The sequence below is a fragment of the Tympanuchus pallidicinctus genome, unplaced genomic scaffold, assembly GCF_026119805.1.
Source record: "Tympanuchus pallidicinctus isolate F22 unplaced genomic scaffold, pur_lepc_1.0 scaffold31, whole genome shotgun sequence".
NCBI classification, from domain to species: domain Eukaryota; kingdom Metazoa; phylum Chordata; class Aves; order Galliformes; family Phasianidae; genus Tympanuchus; species Tympanuchus pallidicinctus.
The window spans coordinates 12,811,050-12,836,388 of record NW_026294749.1 but is presented as its reverse complement, the minus strand read 5'-3'; the positions used below and the strand labels follow the sequence as shown (position 1 = coordinate 12,836,388).

The window sequence follows — 25,339 nt, the reverse complement described above, 5'->3', positions numbered from 1 at the left end:
ACAACTCATTAACAGCTAGTGACATTTCATTTAACAAAAACACACGGAGGAAAAATTGTTATGAAGCAGAGACTAAAAAAAAAGACGAAAAAAAAAAAAAGACAATTCCTCATATTACGTCTGGTAAACCAAGAGGGAAATCTCAACGCCCACGGACTGGGATCAGCTCCAGGAGGGAAACCTTAGACCACTACGTCAACCTCTTACAGTAAACATGTTTTGCAGGTTTATACAGTTCAGCTGAAATTGTTTTAAAAAGAGAAATTAATAGTGGCTCTGGAACGGTTTGTGGGAGCTCAAAGCACCAGGAAAATCTGCCTCCACCAGAGAAAACTGCATTGCCCCCAGTGCCACGTGTGCTGAGGACCCTCAGAGGCAGGCGGGATACCGTCTCCCATCAGTGTGCTTGAGGAGTGAGGACTGCTCAACCACAAAAGTTTCCATTGTACGCCTGCCACATCTGCAGCAGCCTGGTTCAGAGCCCAAGGCAACTCCCTCCTGGCTGCCGGCCAACCAAAGTACACCAGAGCAATTTATACCTTTCCAAAATGCAAATAATTCAAATTACAGACATAACACAAAGCTGAAGCAGACACATTTCAGGCATTCCCGTTAAAGTTTACTCTCTGGAATTACTGTACCCAAATGGGCAGTCGTTATATGGGGAAGGGGGAGGTAGAAGGAGGTAGAAGAGGAAGGAGAGGAGGAGGCAAGTAGGAAAAGAGAGAAGGGAGAAAAAGGCTTTTCCAAAGGTCTTATTTCATTCTCTCTCACTTTGCTATTTACTTTTACCAAGTAATAAGAAGTGTCTTCTCCAAACCAAATGTCTGGCTTTGTTTTGGTGTTTTAGGATTTATATTGCAATGTTTTCAACAGAAAGACTTCCCTTTATATAGCTAAAAAGTCAAGGTATTCTTTCGGGTTGGTTTGCTTGCTTGTTTGTTTAGGTTCTTTTCTTTGTTTGATTTACAGAAGGAAAGGCAAAACAAAACAGCTGCACACAGAATCACAGGGAAAAAGCCAGCAGAGAGCCCCTCTCCTGTGATGGCCAAAGCAACTGATTTGACAAACCAAGACTCCCACAGGGACTCATGCCATGGGCTTGGAGGAGCTCTGAATCCCTCTTCCTCTGAAGAGGCAGCACAAGGAGTGCGGCACATGAAGCCCCATCTCACAAGAGCTCTTGCACTGTGCCCACCTGACCCGGGTTTGGCACAGAGCTGTGCTTCATTCACAGGTGCCCATCAGCACTGTTGGCAGCTGAAGACATTGAGTTTTGTCAGAAAGCCTCGTGTTTAAAGACCCATCACAGCGCTGTGCTGGTATCGATAGCAGTCTCTGCTTTGGGCGTACTTCACCATGATTCATTTTTTTCAGCACTCAGAGCACCTGGGATTATGAATGATGAAATGCTGTGAACCTACCATGTTACTTGGGGTGGATTTTCAGCTCTGCAAAATACAAACATCCAATTTTGAAACGGAGCAGCTCAACGATGAATGAGTCTTTGTAGGCTGCTCTTATCAAGTGCCCACTCCAATGTTAAAGGAAACTGCGCAAAACTCCAGAAGTAAAAATACTCTAATTCATTAGGGAATTCCCTGCAGTATGAGTCACTGAACGGCTTCCCCACCACACCCAGCTAAAAGATTTCCACATAAAAATGCACTGTAGGAGCTTGTTTTAACACAGAAGCAGCATGAAAAAAGTGGTGTAAACTCAGACATAAAACCTAGCAGACTGCAACATATGTACGAGGGCTGCTCTGAAAGTAATGCCTTCTATTTTATTATGTTGGCCCGTAACGTCAGAGGCAGATCTTGGTGGTATGGTAGGAGAGACTGCACCTTCCCGCCAACATTCTGTTCTATTTTGTTGCTGTGTGACAGATGGCAGCAGAGGGGCAGTCTGACAAAATGACGCCTGACGTGGAAATGCGCACGGAGCAAAGATGTGTCATTGAATTCCTCCCTGCGTAAAAAAATGGCAGCCACTGATATTCATCAATGCTTGCTGAATGTTTTTGGGGATCAAACAGTGGATGTGAGCACAGTGAGGTGACGGGTGGTGTGTTTCAACAGTGGTGACAGCACCCTGAAAGGCCACCCATGTTCCAGATGGCCATGCTCAGCTGTCACACCATGAAAAGAAGTGTCTCAATCAGCTCATCTGTGCGAATCATCAAATCATAGAATGGCCTGGGTTGAAAAGGACCTCAAAGATTATCTAGTTTCAACCCCCCTGCCATGAGCAGGGTCACCAACCACCAGACCGGGCTGTCCAGAACCACTAACCAGGCAACTGTGTGCAGAAGTGAATATTGACTTCAGTGTATTGCAAACAAAGGTGCCAAGTGCTGGAATATCACCAAGTTTGCAAGCGCTTACACAGGACCAGAAAAAACAGCATATGCGAGTTTGTCAGGAACTACTGAACCAGTATGAGGCTGAAAGTGACATTTTCCTGGATCACATTGTTACTGGTGATGAGATGTGGTGTCTCCAGTGTGAGCTGGAATCAAAATATCAGTCCATGGAGTTGTGACATGTGATTTCCCCATGGAAGAAGAAGTCCAAGCCATCAGCAGGTGAAGTGATGTGCACTGTCTTTTGGAAAAGGGCTCTGACTGCTACATCATGACACTGACTAAGCTGAAGGCTCAATTTTCCAGAATCATTCCAGAGAAGACGACAACCTTTCTCATGCAACATAACACCAGGCTCCATACCAGTTTGAAGACCATGGAGCACTCTGCCAATCGTGGCTGGACTGTCCTACCACACCCACCATATAATCCAGATTTGGCATCTTTTGACTTCCACCTGCTTTGACTCCCATCTGACTTCCATCAGATGGACTGCATGGGCACTTTCCAAGCAGTGACACCATCACAGCAGCTGTGAAACAGTGGGTCACTTCTGCTGGCACAGATTTTTACAAGTGTGCCATGCAGGCTCTTGTTCATCACCGGCAAAAATGCATAGCTAGTGCTGGTGATTAAGTTGAAAAACAGCATTTTGTAGGTGAAAATCCACTCTGTCAAATAGTGCAACTGTGCTCTTTGTTGTAGTTTCCATGGAAATAAATAGGAGGCATTACTTTCAGAGCAACCTACAGTACATAGGTTCTTCAAAAACAGCCACACAGTCAAACAGCTGTAAAGATTTTTTCAAAGAAATCTTGTGCTGTCTTCTACTTCTCACTGCCCATCAGTTTCCAAGGGTTTCCAAAACTGATTTACCTTCTTTTCTCTTACAGGGAACTGTAAGAACAGTGCCAGAGGTTTGCAAGCTCACAATAGTCAAGTCGCCAGTATAACTTTCATCACAGGCTGAGAGATGACAGAAAGGGAAAACGATATACAAAACTGACACAAAACTCCAAGCCCGGAAACCTGGGAGCGTGTAACATGCATATCTGGCAACTAATTATACCCTGAATCAATGAAATGGGCATAAAAGGAGAGTTCTGATGTATTTAAGCTATCTTTCTTTATTACAGCGGGTAAAAACAGTCTATACCCTTTAGCAGCACTTTGTTCATTTGAGATACAAGAAGAGTACACATCACCTGGGAGTTCACTGCCTATCCACAGTGTACTTTTTATATTCTTTCAGCCTAAAGCTCAGCAGTTTGATTGCGCTGGCTGGACTGTAAATCTGTATTTACATTCATATATTGCAAGCAAGACAGTGAAACTAACTCTATACTCCCAAAGGAATCCACTCCTTGATTAATGTGCTGTGAGACTACCCTAAACAATAGTGCCTATATTACATACCAGATTACTTTAACATGTTCAGAACAGGTAGGACACAGATGCAATGGAAAATGCTCTGCAAAGTCTGTCTACCTTTGTATTCAACTACATTAGCACATATTCAGCTCCTTTAGCACTGAAGGATTTGTAAAGTTTTAATTTGCTTGCCAACCCCTTCTTCCCTCAGATGTATACTCCTGGTTCTGACACTACTGATCCGTGAGTATGTCCAGAAGGAAAGGATGGGCCTCCAGTGAGAAAAGAGGATGAAAACTAAGGTAAAGACCTGTCATTCAGACAGTCATTCAGCTTTGTGAGAAGATGCAATCAACTTCCACATGAGGCAGGTTAGGCCAGGTCTGTGCTTGGGCTGAGGATTAGAGGCAAACGCAGCCACTCTGATTTTCATGGATTTTATTTCCCTCCTCCTTGCCAAGAAGATCCCAATTACTTTTCTTACCTCTCCTCCCAGCCTACTATCTCACTACAGCCATTGATCCCATAGTTTGGTTCCCTATCCAGAACCAGTCTGTGCAGCAAGGCTCATGCAGAACTTGCCTAATTGCAAAGCTGCTGTATATGTTTTTGTATCCCCTTATAAGCATTTGCAGCATGTGCATTTTGTGCATTCCTTCAGCTACACATTTTTGCAGTCTTGAACTTATATATATGTATACTTGTGTGAGTCTGTCATGCGTGTGATGTTTTAAGTTCCTTTTTCTCTCTTTTTTACACTACAATTTAATTGCAATTTACATTGCAATGAAAATGTCATGCAGCAACCTGGAGATAAAAACGCAGTACAAACTGTACCTTACAGTGCATTGGTATCTGTGCCATACATGAACTTCCTATCTATCTAGTTCCTATCTATCCCCCCAGAAGTTGAGGGAATCACTTTGCCTAAAGAGCACACTTCTTGCTGCTTTTGCCACAGTATGTCTCACAGACTTAATTATTCCAAGCTCAAGCGTTTTGAAAACAAGAGTAATTTTAGTCCAGGTAATTAAAAGGAGGCACTGTGCTGAAAACAGACTGATTAAGGCTCATTTTGAGCCAAAACCATCTGAAATGATCTGCCAGATCCTATTTTCAGCAGAATGGGGACTGGTTACACAATTTGTGCTCTCTGGCACCTCCCTCTATTTAAACTGATCTTAGTCTGAGGGTTTTACTTAAAAACTCTCACTAATTCCAGGTTTAATATACTCAACTTACCAGTAAAACTGCAGCTTGACATGCCTACAAAATTTCTCTAGAGCAAGCACAGAGAACCAAGCCTACCCACCCAACATCAATCCTGCATTCTACCTTTGGTTAAGTTCTCTTATCTCCATGTCTTCAGAATTTTATTTCCTCTGGGAACCTCTAGTAGTCAGAACTTGGGTCTCTGCAGCTAACAGTAAATAGAATAATCCTGGCCCATTTTGTTCAGTTTCATCTTCTGTCTTTTATTTTCTCAAAGACTTTCAAACTAAAAAACCTCACAGCCAGTTTCAACCAAATTCTTCATTTTCTCTCCAAGAACAATTATTTTTTTCTACCTCTTCTGTGTTTGATGCCGACACCACCACTTGTACAGGCCATCAGATTTGAAGCTACCTTCCACTACTACATCCTTCTCATCTTGTCTCATTTGGACATTTGGTCCAAATGTTTTCAATTCTTCCCTCTTGTTTGTTTTTAAGACACAAGCTCTCCATTTTATCTACGTGGCCACAACTTCTTATTTTCCAGAGACACTCCATTATCAAGACTTTGTTTAGCAGAGTTCAAACAGTGCACTTCTGAATGGCATTTTCATTTTTCTATCTCACTGTCTCCATTGTGTCCCTTATCTGGTTTCTCCTGTTCAAAAAGACTAGGCTTAATCATAGACGTGTAATAACTGTGGAGAATTTGTGTTGCTGTAACGTGATGATGGGACAAGGTGTAGAGTGTCCAGTTTTGTTGTTGTGATGATATTATGTGTGAATCTATGATTCTGTTATTTAATATACCTAATAATCCCTGATTATTTGTCTTGATATCAGCTTTCTTGCAACAAGGCACACTTTGGAAATGTCTTAGCATTATTCCTCTCTAAATATCATTGTACTTCCTTCCACATTGCTCTTGAAGGTGTAATCTTCTTCCATTTCTCTTCCCTTTTCTTTCTGTGATGTCTACTTCAGACATGAACCAACACTTAATGACCAACTGGGGGAGTAACAGCAGGGAATGAATTGTGCTTTAGCAGAAGATGCAGACAACCAGTGTTGGCTGTGGGGCACTACAGGGTTGACCCCTGTGGGAAAAGGCCAGCGGTTGCCACGCGTGGAAACAGCCAATTCAAGCTTGGCTCTGCAGTGGACCCAATATTGGTCAAAGCTGAGACAAACAGTGATGCTGATGGCATCTCTGTGATAACATACTTAAGAAAGGGTAAAAAGCACTGTGCAGCAGCTTTGAGGAGCAAGAAAAATGCAAAAGAAATAATCCTACAGAGAGCAGGTCCAGAAAAGGAGAGGGAGGAAGTGCTCCCAGTGCCAGATCAGAGATTTCCCTGCTGTCCATGGAGAATACCACGCTGAAGCAGCTTGTCCTATTGCAGCCCAGGGAAAATGATGGCAGAGCAGATGCTCGCAACACAGGCTATGGATTTACCCTGAAGGAAGCTGCAAGCCCAAGGAGAGCTCATGCAGACTCAGGCTCCTGGCAAGAGCTTCAGCCTGTGAAAGGAAGTGCCCAGGCTGGAGCAGTCTTTTCTCGAAGGGCTGTACCCTGTAGAAAGGAACCATCTTGAAGAACTGCAGTTCATGACAAGTCCTAGAGCAGTTCATGAAGGACTGTCTTCTGTGAGAGGGACCCTATGCTGGAGGAAAGAGAATGTAAGGAGGAAGGAGCAGAAGAGATGAAGTATTATGTCTTGACAGCAACTCTCATTCCACATCCCTCTGAGCTGCTTAGGTGGGAAAGAGGTAAGAAGAGCCAGCAGAGAAGTTGAATATGGGTGATTTCCCTGTCTTTATCTTGACCCAAAATGTTCGTCATGTTTTCTCCCAGTCCTGCTGAGGAAGAGGAGAGAGGGAGCAGCACAGTGGGAGCCTGGCAGCCAGCCAAGGTAAACACCCCTTTTCTCCTATATCTTTGGGCACTGATTGCTTCATTAGACTGTGGACTTGAAGGGCTGTAAACTTCTGTATATTTGGAGGGTACTGCTGGAACATTAATGACTAGCTGAAATCTTGTGCTAGTTATAAATGCTCATAGACAAAGCTTTGATTAAACAGATGCAGCTTGAAGCCACTCAGTTTGGCAACGGCACAAAAGAATAAGCTTCAACCATCCATAGTTTCTGTAATAATTGAAAATTCACAGAATTGCTCAGACAAACTACTTTGAACAGGAGACTGGATGCTTATTCCTTGTTTCTCTGTTGTGCACAATAAGTATCCCTGATTGATTCATCTTGTTCTTAACTGCAAGAGCAGCTCCCAGGATGAGGCTTGCTGCCGCTGATACCATCTCATGCATATGGCTGCTGTCCCACTCTATCTTTGCCATTCCCTATGCTAAACAGCCAGGAAAAACTGAAACGTGCTGACATTTCCTGCAAGCTACATCATGGCGTCTGCGTGCGCGTGAAAGGGTTCCACCACCAAATGACTCTGCCATTTGATGATACTACTCACTCAAGGATATCTGTTTCTGAGCAACGGCCAGAAACCCCTTCAGCTATCAATACATCTCCAGGAAGCAGGTTCAAGTGACCTTCACATGAACTCCATGCTTCCAACTCGTATGCCTTTGAAATTTCCAGTTTATCTAGTTTCCAGAATTTTTAACCTCGCTGCACATGAGTCAGAGCATAACTGCTCACTGCCAACTGGAACATGTGTCCCGAACTTGGAAAAACAGATAGATAGAGACCAAATTATGTATTATCTGTCCATCTGACTAGAGGGGAAAGGGAGTTTTGTCACTTGCTTATTTATTATGTGAGCTACAATATGATTACCAGTGGGAAACTTGACCCCTTTTTGGCCAGTTGCCCCCTAAACTGTGACTGCTACTGGCAATGGAAAGAGCAATGGAAAGATTGCTGAGAATGAAAGATCTTTTACCAAATGGAATTCTGCCAAGACTCAGGTCACCCGTCTCCCCATCACATCACATCACGTCAAAACAGACTCCAAGCCCTGAGCTCCAGAGTACAGCTGAGTCAAACCCCAAAGCCCACATGCTTCCCCAACGCATCCGTTCCATCCACATGCTACTCAAGTGTTTTGGAACATACAATTTTCCAGAACTTTCCGTAAGTTCTTTGGAACTTAAAATACTGCACTTGAGTGCCTACCATGCAGTGAAGTAACTTTTTCTCCCACAGTGTACAGGAACTAGAACTGAATTTCTCAGCATCCTTCCGAGACTTTGAACTGACATTTGCACCCTAAAGCAGCAACTGATTGATTACAATCTTTGCTACAGATGGTGAAAATCGAGAGGAACAAAAAGCCTGCTACATGCTTCAGTGGACACTTAAATTCATCCAGCTTTCTTCTTTTCCATATTGCATTTTCTCTGTGCAAACATTTGGCTGACCAAACTTGACCACTCTTTCAACATAAAGGAAGCTTCAGGTTTTCCTATTTGAAATAGTTACAGAAAAGAGAGATTTTCTTTGGCATATAAGCCAAAAATTTGGTGATCTCACCCAGCTATCTCCCATCTGCTCCAGCATAGCTATTATCATGCTACATCAGTGTCTTAATGATCTAAGAGCGCAACCTGTTCCAGCAGCAAAGACAAACAGTTTTGACAGAAAAATTCATTTAACATAATAAAAATGACACTACAATGAACAGTTTGAAGCTAAATCTGAGAAACTGTTTAACTCTTTGAAAATGCCCATAAACAGGAGAAAATAATTGGAGGAAATGTTGCTTAGGTGGTGTTTGCTTCTCCATCTTCCATGAACTTGAGTTTCAAATGCTTCAGGCACAATAGCTGGGGATGTTATGTAATTAGGTTACAGGTGCTAGGATCATTGTTGATTTGAAGGCAGAATAATCAGCAACATGTTCAAAGCCACAGAAATCCATAAGCCTGGAGTTTCTAAGAGATGTAGTGCTACAAACAGTGAACTTTATTATGCCCACTGAAGACAGTGACGCATCTTCAGGGTTGCATACATAAAGGACAAAAAGGCCGTCAAATTTAACAGCACAGAATCAGAATTTCAAAGTCAGTGTTACCTGAAAATCTAATCCTGTGATGAAGCTGGGTGTTACATTTCTGCCTTTCTGTTCTTTAAAACTCTTGCCTTGAGCTCTGGTCACTAAGCACAAAACCAAATAAGTGAGTTTGGTGCTCTAACTTAAAGGGTGGAGACTCAATTGAATGACAACCAGTAATAATACACTAAATAAATATCCAGTTCTTCCTATATATCAAAACCTGTTAATAATGAGGATTTGAGTCATTTTAGCATGATCTCTGAAGTATGTCTTGACTTGGACAAATGAAGGAAGTCCAGAAATACTTGAGCTAGCTCTAGTGCCAAAAGTATTCTAGTTACAGGAGCAAGGAGAGATTTTTGGCCTAACTGGATAAGTCAACTCCTTCGCATCATAGTGCAAGACTTTCCAAAACCCAAAACACCTTGTGCAACTCTACAATATCCTAGAAGCAAGGACACGGATATGTGCCAAGAAGATACACCTCTGTCTTCACTGTGCTTTGGTGCTCGCAATACTACTTGGCTTGTGTCTCATGAGTAAATTTTCATTTGTCAATTACAATAAACATTTTCGTGAACTGAGTTATAGAGAGACTTAAACATCACTAATCGCACTCTGATACACAAGGAGACAGAAGTCCAGTTGTTTCTTTTAGGTTCTTTGTGCTTTTTTATGTTCTCATTAAGGTAACTCTTGTTACCTTTCAAAAATGGCTTTGTAGATAATGTTTGTAGACACTGTTATAAGAGAAAACCAAAAAAGGAAGGTAACTGCCAGATATGTAGTCTTTAAAAACTTTTCAAACATCTCTGCATTTTCTTAAGTTCCCTGAAGGTTTTTGCTGCCTGGTACATTCACACAACCTAGAAACTACGTAAAAAGATTAACACAGGTAAGTCAATAAAACATTGTCTTTTAATATAGATCCAGATCACAATCTAAGCTTTTCCAGATGAGTGTGTTAGGAAGAAAGCATTTTGCTGATCTTAGTTCAAACACCTCCTTGCATAGCTAACATCAGCTTCACTTCATCCACTTTCATAACCAAAATGCACACCTTGCCTCCACAGTGAACACCAGCATCAAGTGTCCTTGTTTCTAAGGTGCTGCAGACATCTATATTCATATTTCAGATGAAAACAGATTTTTGCCGTGTCCTAAATCTAGCACCCAACAAGCGTGACACACAGACTCACAAGACACTTGAAAATCAGGAAGAGAAACCCATGACTATAAGGAGAGAAACTGAAAGAAGATAATTATTAGTCAGTTTGCAAGAGAGAAGGATATTGTGAGATCCTTCTGTCATGCTAAATTCAAATGCTGAATTTAAAAGAGCAAATTTCTCAAAGTTCATTCAGCACTTACATCTTAACTATCCCTACGTTTCTGGGATGGTTGCTTTATGCCATCGCTCATCATTGGAAAACATGGTCTGATGTGCAAGCAATAAATCACTGAACAAAATCCTGTGAAATAAAGTCTCATTTCAACACGTGAGAATTTTTTTCAGGTCCTGCAGCAAGCTTGAGCTAACTTCAGTCTGCTTCTGAAAAGGCCCATTGTTTATCCAAAGGGGTGCCCTCTGCCTCAGCACCACGCCGTATCACAAGGGGTTCTTGCAGATGGGGTCCTCACAGCCCTGCTTTCACAGTCCTTTCAGCAAACCTTCACCCTGCAGCTGACTAGTTTCTCCTCTGTGTTGCACTGCTGCAAAGAATCTTTTGCTCCTGTTCATGCACTCCTTGGCTGAAAAGAAGCCAGTGAAGGGTTAAGCTGAAAATACCACGTCCTGCCTCCCCGGCTCAAAGATTGATTTGATCATTCTTCAGGGATTCCCTCTTGTATGAGTCACAGTTAAGACAGACTCCCTACGCAAGGAGGCCAGGATAATGCCATTCCTCCAGAGATTACAACAGCTGAGGGCTAGCCTGAAGACGGAGAGCTTGGGACTCATGCTTGGAAAAACATTCAGCATACCACAATGCACTCAGCAGACTTAAAGAAATTATTCAGACAGAAGGAAAAAAACCACAGAAGCCAAACACAACGTGTTCTCAAACTCTCTGCGTTAACCAATTAAGTATGCAGACTAGCATAAATTAGACAAGCACACAGAGGCTGCCTCCTGGCTTGGGGACTCTGCCTGAATAAAGACTGAAAACATGAACTCATGTAGTATAGTGTTTAAATTTCAAATAAAGGATATTTTCCCTTTATAGAGTGCAATTATTCCTGTGATCTGTTACTTTGTAATAGCTGTATTTGGCTGTTACTCACTAGGAACGTGATTAACATTTTGAATTCAAAAACAAAAACAGCAACAGTGGCAAAACTAATGAATGTCTCCAGCTAATCACAGAAGTTCATAACTAACTTTCTAAGAGAAGAAGAAACTGTGCTGGTGTTCCTTCTCTTGACCTACTTTTATATACATGCAATAGCTGAGAGGGAAACACTGCTTGCTGATTTTCAAAAGTAAAGGCTGGGAATGCATTTTCATTTCATATTATACACAATGACCTTGCTCAAAAAATGAGCTGGAACAATCTGTCACTAGGACAGTGATGCACTGGACTTGTTTGTTTTAAATGCATCAAGCTGTGTTACACAAAGTAGCACACAACTCAGAGTCCATAGAAATTGCCCTGGATTTGCTGGCAAAATTCTTTTTTTGTGAGCCATTCCTAGTGACACAATTGCCTTACGAATCAGCAGCTGGGCAGCTTAGAGATTAATGCAGGCTAGGTGTTCCAGGAGATGCTTTTAAACCATAAAGGCTCATCCTCATAGTGTCCTCCCATGTGGCAGTACTGCCTTGCAATCACACCAAATCTCCTGTGATCACACTAAAATGAAGCAGGCTGTCTCAAATCAGATCTTCTACTACTGACTTCATCATACTGATTACTCTTCAATGGCAGCAGCTCACTGACTGACTCCTACAGCGTTTCCATCCACTTTGCACCCAGGAGTAGAGAGCAGGGGGACCTCTGGTGATGTCTTCAAGTAGAGGAGACACTCCTGCATGGGTCCATCCTACCAATCCATACACCCAAGCAGGGTTTTCCAGAGTGACAGGCCTTTAGATCATTTAATTCCTCACCAGCAGACTCAGTGTGCAACTGTAGACTCCTTCATTTCTCATGATTTTTCAAAAATGTTGCATATATAATTTTTTCTTGATCTCTGTGCTGTCTTTATAAGCTGCCTTTGTGCAGCCTCCAATTCCTTTTGCTTGAGGGAGATATCTGGCTAGACAGAGCAACGCTGGCCTTGTTTTGTACTTTTGTAATTTAAGTCAATATAGTGAGCATCCTGCTTTGTCCAAATCCACCCTGTGGTACCTGCTAGTGAGCAAGGAGCATTCCCATTATAGTTCTTTGGTACAGGACAGTTCAGAAATTTTTCGCAGTCAGTAAAAGATGAGGACAGAAAATAAATAGGAAAGAAAGCACAGTTTTCCTTCCTGTCATGAGAAATATCCGGGACTTAGCTCCTGAAATGTCACACTAACCCAATTCTGTGCAGGGAATGAAGTTTAAATATAAAGTACACAGAACCACTCTTCTATCTCATCCCTCTATACTCAGATTTTTATGCTGCAATACTGCCCTTTTTTTTTTTTAATTTAAACTTTCTGAAGAAGCCAAAAGGGCATCCTGCTCATGCTCTGAGTGCAGTGTGGCACCTGGGACTGCAGAAAGGGCTCAGGATTGCTCTGCCTCAGCCTGATGCTTACTTTCGGTGACTTAAAGCATGATGGGAACCTTCAGGAAAGCCCCACACTTGTCCCCTGGGAGCCTGCAGGTGCTATAGTGGTGTGGGGGGGAAGGTCTCGTGCCTCCTCAGCCCTCTCCCCACCGGGGCTCCCCTTCCTACTGCTCTGCTGACACCAGCAGGGCTGGCCTGAGGAGTGCCCAAGATGCTTGAAAGTGCAGGGGGGGGTTCAGCCGGCAGCTGAGGAATCCATGGCTTGAGCCAGTGCCACGGAAACCCTTTCCAAAACAAGACTCCAAGCTATCCTTAACTATCTCATTTCAGAGCCTGACTTTGACTCACAGCCCTGCTCCCACTCCACCACGCAGGCATTACAAGGAATGCCACTGAGGGCCTCCAGTGCTCTTCCACTGTTGCACTGCTGCAGAAACAGCCTCACTGCTGCCTGCCTGTGCCTACAGCTGCTGCAGCACGAGGCCTCGACACAGACATCTCTCACAGCTTAACCCAGAAATGTGGAAAACATACTATGCACAGAGGAAAATGTGATTATGGGGATGATGCTATCACCATTTGGCCAGGATTTTGTGACAGGGGGAAGAAGGCAGACAAGAGTCGAAATTGAAAAGACATACCTGGTGCTTTCTCCAAAAAGATGACTTTCGAGTCTTGCAGAAAGTTATGGCCAGTCAGAACCATCTTTTTCCCTCCAGTAACAGGAAAGCTGTCAGTACTTTGCTTCTCCACCAGAGGCAGTTCTTGGGCAGATCTCTGAGCTGGAGAGGTATATAAATGGAAAAAAAAAAAAAAAGCAACCACAAACACACAAAAAGAAATAAATATTACATTAGCAAGGGACCTAATGCTTGCAATCCTTACTCTCATAAGATGAGTTTGACATAAAAACAAGAACAGCCAGAAGATTTGTAGGAAACACGGTTTCTAAGCGCGTTCATCATAAACAATACTTTTATCCAATACAGTGGCACAGATTCAAAAAGCTCACAAAAAAACCCCCAAGATGTTTAAGTTGAAGACTCAGCTTGATCTGTACTATGCCAAAAAGAGTATTTTTAGAGAAATTTGTTTATGTAGAGTATCTTCTCCGAGAGACCAAATAATAGTTGCTCGCATATATGCCACGCATTTACAAGGCACACATGAGAACAAGACCATCCACATCCAAACTGCATTTCTGTCACAACAGCCATAGCTGCAAACTGACTTTTATCATTAGCTATGAGCCTCATGATCCAGCAGAAGTTCACAGTTTAGAAAGCATATTTCCACCAACACCTGAGTGCCAAAGCACACGTGGACTCATGCAAACAGAAACTGTATTCTCGTGGCAAATATTTTATCATCTGAACTGCGACATGGAGTGAGCATGGCTGAACTTCAAGGGATGATGTGACATTTTATCCAGATTACATGGTTACTCCTGGTGTCACATGCACTAAGAGATGCATGAAGTTTTTGGCACCAGCTTATTCCACATTCTGCACTGGAAATAACACTAGCACTCTTTTTTCCCTCCTGTTTTCCATTACTTTGAGGAGGCATGTACCACGCTTTTGCTCATTACACAGTACTTAAAATTGCAAGTCACAGATACAAATCCAAGTGGCTTCATATTTAGTGGCCTCTTGAACTTGGCATATTGTACGGACTCTTCAGGATGCATTAAAACTGTGGCCTTATCATGCTACACAGCAACTGAAAATGTCTCATCAGCTACAGCAAGGAGCAGGATAAAACCATGGCTCCTTTTTTTTCCTTCTTCCTTTTTTTCTTGATGTTTATTAATTATTAGAGCGTTTTCAAAAAAGAAACGGGGAAAATTCTTCATCTCACACATATGGCTTTATGTCAGTCTACTTGTTATAGGTATGGAGGCTCTGCTACTCTTCATAATAACATTGGGATATCTTAATATAACTTCCTTCCCACCACCACCACTTGTTTGTTTATTTAAATGGATGGCTATGAAGGAAGAAGGCTATAAACTACTGGTATAACAGCACTGCTCTTTCCTACAAAGCTTGCTTCTCTTGTAGACTCAGACTACCAGAATGGCAGCAGTGCTGCCCTGCAAAAATGGATGTAGTTCTGTCACTGGTCTTAAAGTCTGTCACTGCTGACACTGCTTTTGCAAGAGGAATGCAGGGATGCTCTTTCCTGGAGCTTTGCTTTTAACAATCCCTAGAAAAATACCAAATGCCAAGCAACTGGAGCCAGGGTGTCACCTCTAGTGTATTGCTAGCCCATCATCAAAGCGTTCAGGTCCTGTTTGCTGATTTTTGCTTTATGCTGAGGAGAAAGAGTAACTAGGACACAATAACTGCTTTCCAAAACTATCACAGTTGTCACCTGTATGATAGGAAGTCACCAAAAAAACCCAAGTCTTGCCAATTTCAGGCCTACTGTTAGCTTAGCAGTACTCTATTTTTGTTCTAAGTGCGTTCTTCCTTATAAAGGGAAAAAGGCACAAAGCTACACTTTTTTTTTCTACAGCAGCAGTATTTTGCCATCACTACAAACCACGCATTTTTGCAAAACAGAGCAAGGTTCACTGGCTGGACAGGTGTGAACAAGTGTTTAGCACATTGATGGACAAACACCACGTGTTCAGTGACACAAGAGCTAGCAAGAGAAAGACATCTGTTGCTACTTACAGCACTCGATAGGGTTGGAAGCTACTTGCAAAGAGAGGGTCCTCCCGTTGGACTGTGGGATGTGAACTCGGAAGACCAGTCGCACACGTGTGTTCTTCCGCCCAATGTCTGTTTCTCCCTTCCGCAGCTCAATGTCAGAGTTTCTGAGCTTTAATATTCCAGCACAGTCAATGCTACCCAAAAGGGAACACAGAGCAATTCAATTCATTTCAAGCAGAATTCAGAAGGATACAAGAGTGCAGTTTCTTCCCTCTCTCCTGTACATCTTCCGTGTCATACACAGCCTCAGAACCAAGCTAAACGCAGTAGCCTTCATCCACAAGTAGCTCAGTTCAGGCTATTGGTAGTAACACATAGCAGCTAAAGTTGAACACACAAACCTAGGACGTTACTTCGATTGCCAGAGGGAGAAAATGTAAAAGATCCTCCCACCCCACACATCCTGAAAGGATGGAGCTTACAGACCAGCTGAAGTGCAAAGAAATGGACTAAAGGAGTCCAGAGGACAGGTCATTACCCGCACACTGTGCTACTAACTTAGAATGCAGGTATACTAACAATTTCACATGTTATGGCTAATTCGCATAAAAATATTCCATGATTTTTATTCTAGAGCAAAGTCCTGACAATACTCATTATTGAGCACAGTTCTCACAAAGTCAGTCTCACTGTCAATGTGCTTCTATCAGTGAATTTCTAAGAGTCGTAAGCTGAAGTGAGCTGAAGCTTTGCAAGAAAAAAATAAACTCAAGGTTTCCCCTCTACATTAGAGAAAAATGTGCTGTTTGTCCAGAAAGAACTCCTGCTATTTCTGACCTCTCTCACTCCTATTTTTCAATTTTGGTTTTCTTGTGAATGAGTCAGAATTTCTGTCAAAGCAAATTCCGACAGAGAAAGTTCACAGAACAAAAGATAAATAAACATACGTGCTCAAAAACCCACTGCAAAAATACCTCTGCTTTGGTAAAGACTACAAAGTCTGCACTGCAGTTTATTCTGGGTACTGGTCTCTGGCATGCATTTTATTATACTAAATACATATAGTTTAATTTTATTTTGAATTAAAGAGTTTAATTCCTCCTCCAGACCTTTGAAGCTCAGTTCTGAAGCAAACTGCAAACAAAAACTATGGCAGCCTGGTTTTGACCTGCATTTTTTTTTGAAGTATAGATTTCAGAGTAACAAAAATACCTTTGCTGGTATGATCAAAGAAACTAATGAACATATTAATGCTTCTTAACAAAGCATATTAGCAGAGGAAGTCATAAGAATTAAGAAATATTTGTACGCATGTCAAAATTTTATGCAATAATCCATAGAGAAGAAATGATGTGCATCTCACTATTGCCTCTTCAATAGCAAGAGTTGTAAAACAAAAAAAACCCTCAACAATTTGTTCAGACTCTGTAAGATACGGAGGAGCACAAATCAGGTCGTAAAGTCATAGAAATTAACATTTGAAATCGATAGTAGTAGTTATATGTGCAAAGTTAAAATATGCTGATAAGCTTCATTGCTTCATTATACGAAAGCCAAACACACAAAGTGTTTGTGAGAAAAGTCCTTGGCTCTAAATTTCATTTCATTGTTAGCCTACATGACATTTTAGAGCATTGACATAGAAGGCTTATATAAGCCAAAGCATTGTTTGTGGTTCTTGGGAGAACTCTACTATGATCTGGCATATGTGTCATGAAAATACTCAGTTTGGTTCCAAAACTGTGTGACTACCTTTATTCTATAGGGAAAGAAACAGTATTAATATTCCCATATGGCAAAAAATATCATTCAAACTGGATAACAGAAGGACCAAGAAATATAAGCGGTGACATTTCAATAACCTCAACGGAATTGTGCCAGCTTCCAATGTCAGAAAATGGGGCCGCTGATTTTGCATGCTCATCACAACTTAACATAATGAAGTGACTGAGGTCCTCATATCTTGAGTGATGATCCTAATCCCAGCTGGCAGTGCAGTTAACCACATTCTAGTTCTTCTATTTACATGATGCACTCTAGCACATGTTGCAGATGACATTGCAAACCAGCTTCTAATAACTGCTACATACAAGAGGGCTTCAAGTGTCTGTTTTTCACTTCATTAAGGTGCAGAAAACAGTGTATGAATAACCAGGAGTAAAATCATGGTTTTTGAAGGTTCCCTGGGATTTCCCATAGTCTTTGTTGTGGTGGGGCCTGCTTTCTTTTTGTCTGTTTATTTACTTGTCCTTTCTGTCTCCCTATAAATGCACACAAACGTGCACACATCCATGTATACATATATGTACACATTAATACATCAGTAGATGCACATACAAAATCCTCCCAAGGCAGGTGATTTGGAGAAGGGTTAGCACCATTGAATGAGGGTTGAAGAAGGGAGCGGATTAAATCATTCTGAGGGTCTTGCTTATGTCACATACACAGCTTGATACTGGATGCCTTATATACAATCCTGTAATGAAATTTACCACTAACACTCAGATTCCTATTAATTCAGAAATCCTAAGGTGTGGATGCTTTCTTTCCTGCATGGGAAACTCATTCCAGTTTAGTAACTGCATTCTGTAAGCTTTAGCTCCTTCCCTAAAACTTTTGCTTCTAAACAAATGCGGATTTTTATTACCTAAGAACTAAGAATGGCTTTGTTTGTCATGAAAAAGGCCAGGTTACTTGGAAATGTCCTCTAGAAGAGGTTCCATTGACATCCAAAGATAAATTTTAATAGGCCCTGTTCCTTGTGCTAGCACATACAGGAGTAAGAGGTGTCATATTTAGAAACTAAATGCAGGAGCTGAGGTAGGAGATATTTAGAGCTTGGTAACCGAGACACTTATTTTAAATGGCAAATAAGCACATTGGCTGAAACTCTAGAATGAAAGCAATCAGTTGTCATAAATATTTGCAAAGTTCATTTTGTTGTTAAGCTGATGAGAGGCAGTTTGTGCTAGTGAAGTTGAGAAAACTTACTACTACTGAGTGGAGTTAAAAAAAAAGGACAGAATAAGGAAAACAAGGAAAAAAAAACAAGGAAAAAAAATCATAGAACAGAAGAAATGAAGTGGGAAACAAGAGGAAACTGCTAAGCAGTCAGGCATAGTATCTAGGTCTTACGTTGCTCTCATGTTGTTCTCTGGAAGAAGTGGGATTTCCAAGACTTTGGTGTTGGAAAGTATTGTTTCGTGGCTGGTGGTGGAAACAGTCTTCCCAGTGATTCGATGAACCTGGTAGAAAGCATGGGGTCGCAGCAGGCGGTCGTCTGCAGTCCCAATGAACAGCTGTAGCGTCAGGGGCTCGCTTTCTAAGTAACCATGGAGCTGGCAAGAGAACAGAAAACGCCCACTGAGCACCACGGACATAAACTGCTAGGAATCAATTAAATTTTTATAAGCAGGAGAGCCTAATTCAAGGAAAGAACTTGTGACAGGTGCTATGTGTTAAGTTTCCCCCTTCAATTTTTCCTGTAATGTAATATTGGTACAATAAAAAGGTGCACTCAGAAAATGTCTCATTATCCCGGAGGACCTGAGGCATTCTAGATGAGGTGAACTTTAGTGCACTCTTGCTATGTCCACAGAAATCTTTGCATAAATTCTGTCACGGAGTTTGGCAAAAAAAACCCCCACAGAACAACACAGTCAATGTTTATCTGCAGTACTGAGGATAGCAATTGTAAGGGGGTTTTGCATGTGGAAAAGAGCATAGATTATCCACCCCTCAGCTTCCTGGGTTGTTCCACATGCGGAGGATGTGTAGGACACTTCCTCTCACTGATTTTTCTGCCAATAAAACTGGAACAGAATGAAGACAGATAATGTGTACATAACTTGATGCTCACCATGTGTGCAAATTCTTCTTACAATTGCACAGAAATCTCACTGAAGCTACTTGGCCTGACTTGAGCCTCGTTCGTGTTACAGTGACAACTGTGATGCCAACGAGAGTTATTTCTACTGCATGTCAAAGCAGTAGTGCCTACCCTCCATACTGTTGCTCTGAAGAGGCCACCTAGGGTTTATGCCTTGGGAGAGCAGACAGCACACGAGTGAGCCACATGCATCCCACTCCTCTGTCATCAGTAGCCCTCTGCTCCAAAGCACGAGGCCTCACGGCTCTGTGTGCTGCTCATATTTAAGGTGAGGCCAGCCTAAACTCTGTGAAAAACAAGAATACAATAAGTAGAGGGTGTCTTTGAGCTGACACAAAATGAGCTCCATACGTGCCATTTTGGCTCACCTGGCTAACTTTTCATCTTCAGACTACAAGGGTCTTCAAGACCTGGCTGCAGAAAAGCCCAGGATGAGCAAGCTCAGTGAGCCCAACAGCCTGGCAGATGAGGGGTGCACTGAGTAGCAGGGAAATAATTGAATTGAATACATCTGCTCCAATGCCTGGCAAAAACTGGCAGGTAACAGACAAGCCAGAGCTCCTGGCTCATACTGCCATGCCATGCAAAGGGAGCTTGCTGCTGCATGCAGAATGCGTCCCAGGCAGGCAGAGAGGTTTTACAGTTTCCTCTCCTCACGCCTCCTGACTGACCTCAGTGTGCCTGCCACACCATCACTACAGCCAGTCAGCCCAGGCATCCATGCCCTTTGCAGTGAGCCATGGCACAGAGCTCACAGCGCAGTAGCACTCAGAAGCAAGCTCATGGACTGTGCCTGCCACAGGGCCCAACCACTTCTGTTGCCTTCACCCATGCTGAGTCAATCCCAGCCACATGGGCATAGCAGTCCCACAACCCTCTTGCTCTTCCATCTCTCATCACTCTGCCATTTCTTCATGCTACCACCTGATGCTGGGAAGCAAGCCCTCAGAATAGCTCTTCCACTTGAGAGCAGTGAAGCTCTGCACTGTGGGAAGGGAGGATGTGGCAGCTGCAGGAAAGAGGAGCATGAACCAGGTGGGCAGTTACAGGAGATACATAGTGCTGAGAACATGTTCTCGCTCCTATAGATGTACTTTTCTCTGCTAATGATTCAGGTGGGAGAGGCCAGGCTTTCAGGAGGTGTACAGCATCACTACACCATCACTAACTCAGACAGATCTATTTTATACCATTGATGACATCTTGGCGAGCAGGAACAGTTTTAATTTACGGTGTAGGAAAATGCAAACAAAGCTACTTCCCTACAGCTTTTTATTTATTTTTCCACAGAAGATTTGCTGGGTGGGCCTCTCCCACGATCCTAGATCAAGCAGGAGGATCTGCTGCCATTCCTTTAATGTGTGTAGCTCTTTGTGGAGGAGGCTGGAGGCTCTGATGCTTTCATTAACTCCTCCACATCTCTTCCCTGTCTCCAATACAGGCATTGTCAGAATGGTAGAAACAGAATAGCAGATCTCAGCCTCAGCTCTCACAGAGGTGCTATGGACTGTGTCTTTCGGTTCAGCTGCCAGCCTCAGAGCCAGGAGCAGCAGGTGACAGGCTACTTCTCTGCCGGGTCACAAGCAAAAAGCAGCAGTGACTTTCTAATTTGCTGCTCGAATAACTACAAGAAGCTGCATTTCCAAGATTTCAGTAGGAGACCTTAAAAAAAAAAGGTGTTTTTCTCCAGCAGGAGTTTGAAACATGCCTGCCATGAGGCTGAGCTTTGTCATATTGCAGCAGTCCTCAGCTCTCCTGCCTCTGACCCCACTGTCCGCCATCTCTGTAGCCACTGCCTGTACCAAAACAGTGTACTTCCCCTTCCAAAACAAGGTAGTTCTCAAAACACATGGCTCCTATGTCTGGCAGCAGAAAGATCCTCAACACCAAGATCTGTGCTATGCTGCAAAAACAGAATTTTCTGGTTTTGACTCCCAGAGCGTTGAGATGCAGTCTAAGCAGCTCGTGTGCTCCCAGCACAGCTGGCGACCACGGGGAAGCCACCGTCTTACTCAGCACATCTCTGTCCCCGCGTGCCTTGCGGCCATAGCTGTTTACTACTGCCACGGACTTGAGTAGGGCTAGCAGAGTGACCTGGATTCAGCCCGGACTGATCTCACGCTGCGTCAACATCTCCAGAGCCTCAGCATTGACGGTGACGGAGGAGACATGGGGTACTGTTGGGTATTTTCGATCGTGAGCGTAACACAGGTTCACAGAGGAAAAAGTAATAAAACGTGACACACGAACCGATTAAATTTCTACAGGAAGCTGCTGGAAGAAAAAACTACGTAGCTATGCATTACCAGCAGTGACTTCTCCAGCTTGTTATGGAGGGTGCTTTTTATGGAGTGTGTAAAATTAAAATAAACCTATATTGAATTACAAGGCCGCTTAAAAAGTAAAAATAGACCAGCAAGTAACTTAAACCTCAATTCGTCAAAAGCAAAATCACACACTGAGATAACCGTGTGTTTTACTGAATCAGGGCGAACGGGTCAAAAAATCTTAAGTCTTGCATTGGGTTTTGCCATTTCAGGCTTTATCTTGAAATCAGAACTTAGCTACTGCTGTACCTCATAACCTACTTGTGAGTCTCACATGGTATTTTTCCCACAGGCTTTTTATTAGGAATCAACCTAAATGCAAAGCCCTCACCTTTCATCATCCTCACCCTCGCCTCATCGCTGCCTTCCTACAAGAAGAGTTTAAATGCTAGAAAACAAATATTAAGACATCAGATGCATGTTCTGCATTGTTCTTTAAACTGTGTGATCTTCAAACTAGATTTATGGTTGTATTTCTTTTTCTTTAAGGTCCTGCTGTACAGCTCTGCTGGGCTCCACTACGCCGTGAGCACTCTCTGGATACATCACGTATTGTTAATCATGCATTCTCTGGGAGCTCTTCCTCATCTGGTAGTTCTGAATCTGAAGAGCAACAGTGCTCAGCATGATGAACAAACATGAGATTTCAAGAGAATGGAACGGTCAGAAACATCCAGGAAGATAAGGTTGTTGGTCCAGTTACTATACAGTTGATTTTGCAGCCAACAACACAGGCAAAATCCTTACTCAACTGTAAGTTTTGTGCTCTGCAGTAGAAGGCTTCGGATCTCAAATATGAATTTCCCTTTGTGTTTTCCTCAATGCATCGTATTTGTTACTTTCACATTATGTGATTTATATTCCAATAGAAGCAATAACAAACAACAGCGCAAGGATTAACATTTGAAGGGGCACATACTGTTGACTAAATTTAGGTCATTCTCCCAGCATACAATTTCTGTGAAAGATAACATTGAACTTTGGAAGACTTTTTGGCATGCTGTAGATGTCTGGAAAACAGGCAAGATTCCGCACACTTTCAGCAGGTACAGCAAGAATACTCTGTGCCTCCCTCAAAATGTAGAAGTGTGACATTACTGTCACGTCATTCAGAAGAATGAAAAGGGGAGCACTGGCACTACAGGAAGAGCTGTAGTACTCCGGGCTATTACATTTGTCAACAGGTAAAGGAAACAGAAAACAAGGTGAACGTAAAAGGGGAAGGAGTAAAGGGGAACTGAGTATTTCTATTAGTTAGGAAAGATTTCACACATTCACATACACGCATATTTTCCATGCATGCTCTGGAATACTGTACTTGGTATAAAGATTCTGTTTCCTGGCATGCAACACGGGATGCGTGCGTCAGACACCCTATTTTTATCTTTTTCTCTGTGTAACACAGTCCCAAAGCTGAAGCTCTTCTCATAATACCTCAGTGGCTGAGTACGGGTGACAAAGGCTGCTCTCAGCTGCAGGGTTCATAAAAAAGGATGTGCCTTTCCTATCAAGCATGCTGTGCTTGGCAGTACCTACATCCAGATGGAAAGAACCATACATTCCCTTGATGTGAAAGTGTAAAGGGACATCACTCCAACTAAGGATCGGATGCACTCAGTTATTGAATGAGCTGTTCTTCCCCAGTAAAGGTGAGAATGCAGCAGCCACCTGTTTTAATACAAAGTAGACATGCAGGACAAACTTGAGTATGTAGATAAGACCACTGTGGTCAACATCACTGGTTTTGAAGTGAAAGTAGGTCATGTTCTCCTGTTCTGACTGACCACTGACTAACCTGCTCTTTTCCTTTTTGAGCAACACTGTAAAAATATTTGAACTAGTCTCCAAAGACATTTGCATATATATTGTCTGAAGCTGCTAAGATCAAAATCAGACTTTAATTGCGGGCCTGTTTTACACTCCTCTCATTCTATCAAAAGCAATGCAGTCACCAGTAATTAACAACCAGAACAGGACTGATCACAGTTAAGCTCTTCATCATCTTACATCATCTTACGCAAGAGTGAGAGAAGACTGCACCGCCTGAGTGACTGCTGCACCACAGCAAGCTTTCTCTGGAATTCCTAAAGCTCTCAGTCATCGTTTTCACAACACCATCTCTCACCAACACCTCTTGGCTTTCATTAGTAAATTGCTGCTCATCTTGATGCATGGTGCCAAAGCAAATCCCAGTCTTTCCCTTGGAGTGCTCAATGTGGAATGGGCTTATTGTTCCAGCACGTCCAGGCAGTGTGGTGCTGAATGCCAGGAGGTGTTCCTCTGACAGCCAGCAAATCCCAAGGAAAACAGAACCATTCCTCCCAAGCAGCAAACATCTGACTGCAAGGTAGCACCTGATTCAGACATACATCAGTCATAAGCTGAGGTTTATCACAAACATGAGCATACCCAACCACAGGGTGTTCCTGTTGTATCCGAACAAAGTGCCTGGTACATATCTACAAAATTTGGCAACCAGAATTGAACAGACCTGAAAATGATCAGCAGAAGAAGCTGGAGTGTTTTTAACATGAACATTAGAAAAACAACAAAACCTCTCCAAGCTCACTGAGGCTACAGAATTTTGAGGAATTTTTTCAGATGTTGTGTCCCACATCTCAAATGCTATTTCAGAAACAATGGTTCTCCTAGAGACTGCAAAGAAAACTTCTACTATTTAAGTTAGGACATTTATTTTAAGAAAGGCAGCTGAAATATCCTGCGTGCTTCCGTCAAAGTACTTTGTGCTTTTGGCATGCTGAATTATCTGTTGAAATGCTCAGAAAGCTACCTGTCATAACAATAAGCTCTCTGTGCCTGGAAAGGCTCCCAGAGGCCGCTGAAAGAATGGTCCCATTCTGGTGGGAGCCAAGGAGGCCATCATGGCCAGGCACACCAGCCAGGTGTATATGGAAGACTGTTCAGTGTACTTGCAGGGAGTTCTGCAAAAAGACCACAGGCACACCAGTGCTTCTTTTTTTGCAGACAACTAAACCAGGACATTTCCCAGACTCTTAACTCTGTAAATGTGTTAAATGAGTGCTGCTGCTGAGTTAGGGCTTAGCCCATTCCAATGTTTTCAGGACTCCCACTAATATCAATGTGGGGCACAACCAGGGACTTCATATCCATCCTCTAAACTAGTCAGGAGCTTGTGCTTGATACTGTCCAGGCTATCAAGTGCTGCGTCCTTCACGACAATGATGTGCAAAAATCCATATGTAACACCTGTATCAGCAATAAATTTGTAAATGTGCGTGCCTGTTCTTTGTACATTCAATACATAATCAAGTCTGTGTGAAAACAAACACATCTATGCCTCTAAAAATAATACGAAAAATATCTACCTTTTTTTTTATCTCTTCTTGTGCCCCGTCCCCGGAGGCATTCAAGGCCAGGCTGGATGTGGCTCTGGGCAGCCTGGGCTGCTGCTTGTTGACCCTGCACAAAGCAGGGGGTTGAAACTAGATGATCTTTGAGGTCCTTTTCAACCCAGGCCATTCCATGATTCTATTATTCTTCTCCAGCCATGCCACTGATGGCCATACTGCTTGCACTCAGCAGTGCTATACACACCCGTCTGTCTCACTCTTATTTCAGAACCGTTCAAGGAATAATCTGTGCTTGAGTATTAGTCTGGAGAGAATCATTAGCAAGAATAAACACTCAATCTGATGAAGGGGGGCTTGTTTTGCTTGTTCTCTCATCAGTGATCTGGAATGTAATTGCTAAACGCTTTCAAAACAGGAAAATGTGATAAAATGTAA

The 25,339-nt window shown here is 42.6% G+C and overlaps 1 protein-coding gene across 6 annotated transcripts in view; it reads right to left on the bottom strand.

Moving 5' to 3' along the window:
• NFATC1 (nuclear factor of activated T cells 1) overlaps positions 1-25,339 on the bottom strand; it is a 115,414-nt gene that overhangs the window by 51,509 nt on the left and 38,566 nt on the right. For all 6 annotated transcript variants that reach the window (XM_052697886.1, XM_052697888.1, XM_052697890.1 and 3 more), the window contains exons 4-6: positions 18,492-18,694; positions 15,378-15,550; positions 13,338-13,478 (exon numbers count right to left, since the gene is read on the bottom strand). In XM_052697886.1, the coding sequence (XP_052553846.1) occupies positions 13,338-13,478; positions 15,378-15,550; positions 18,492-18,694 (517 nt within the window). The remainder of the gene's footprint in view (positions 1-13,337; positions 13,479-15,377; positions 15,551-18,491; positions 18,695-25,339) is intronic.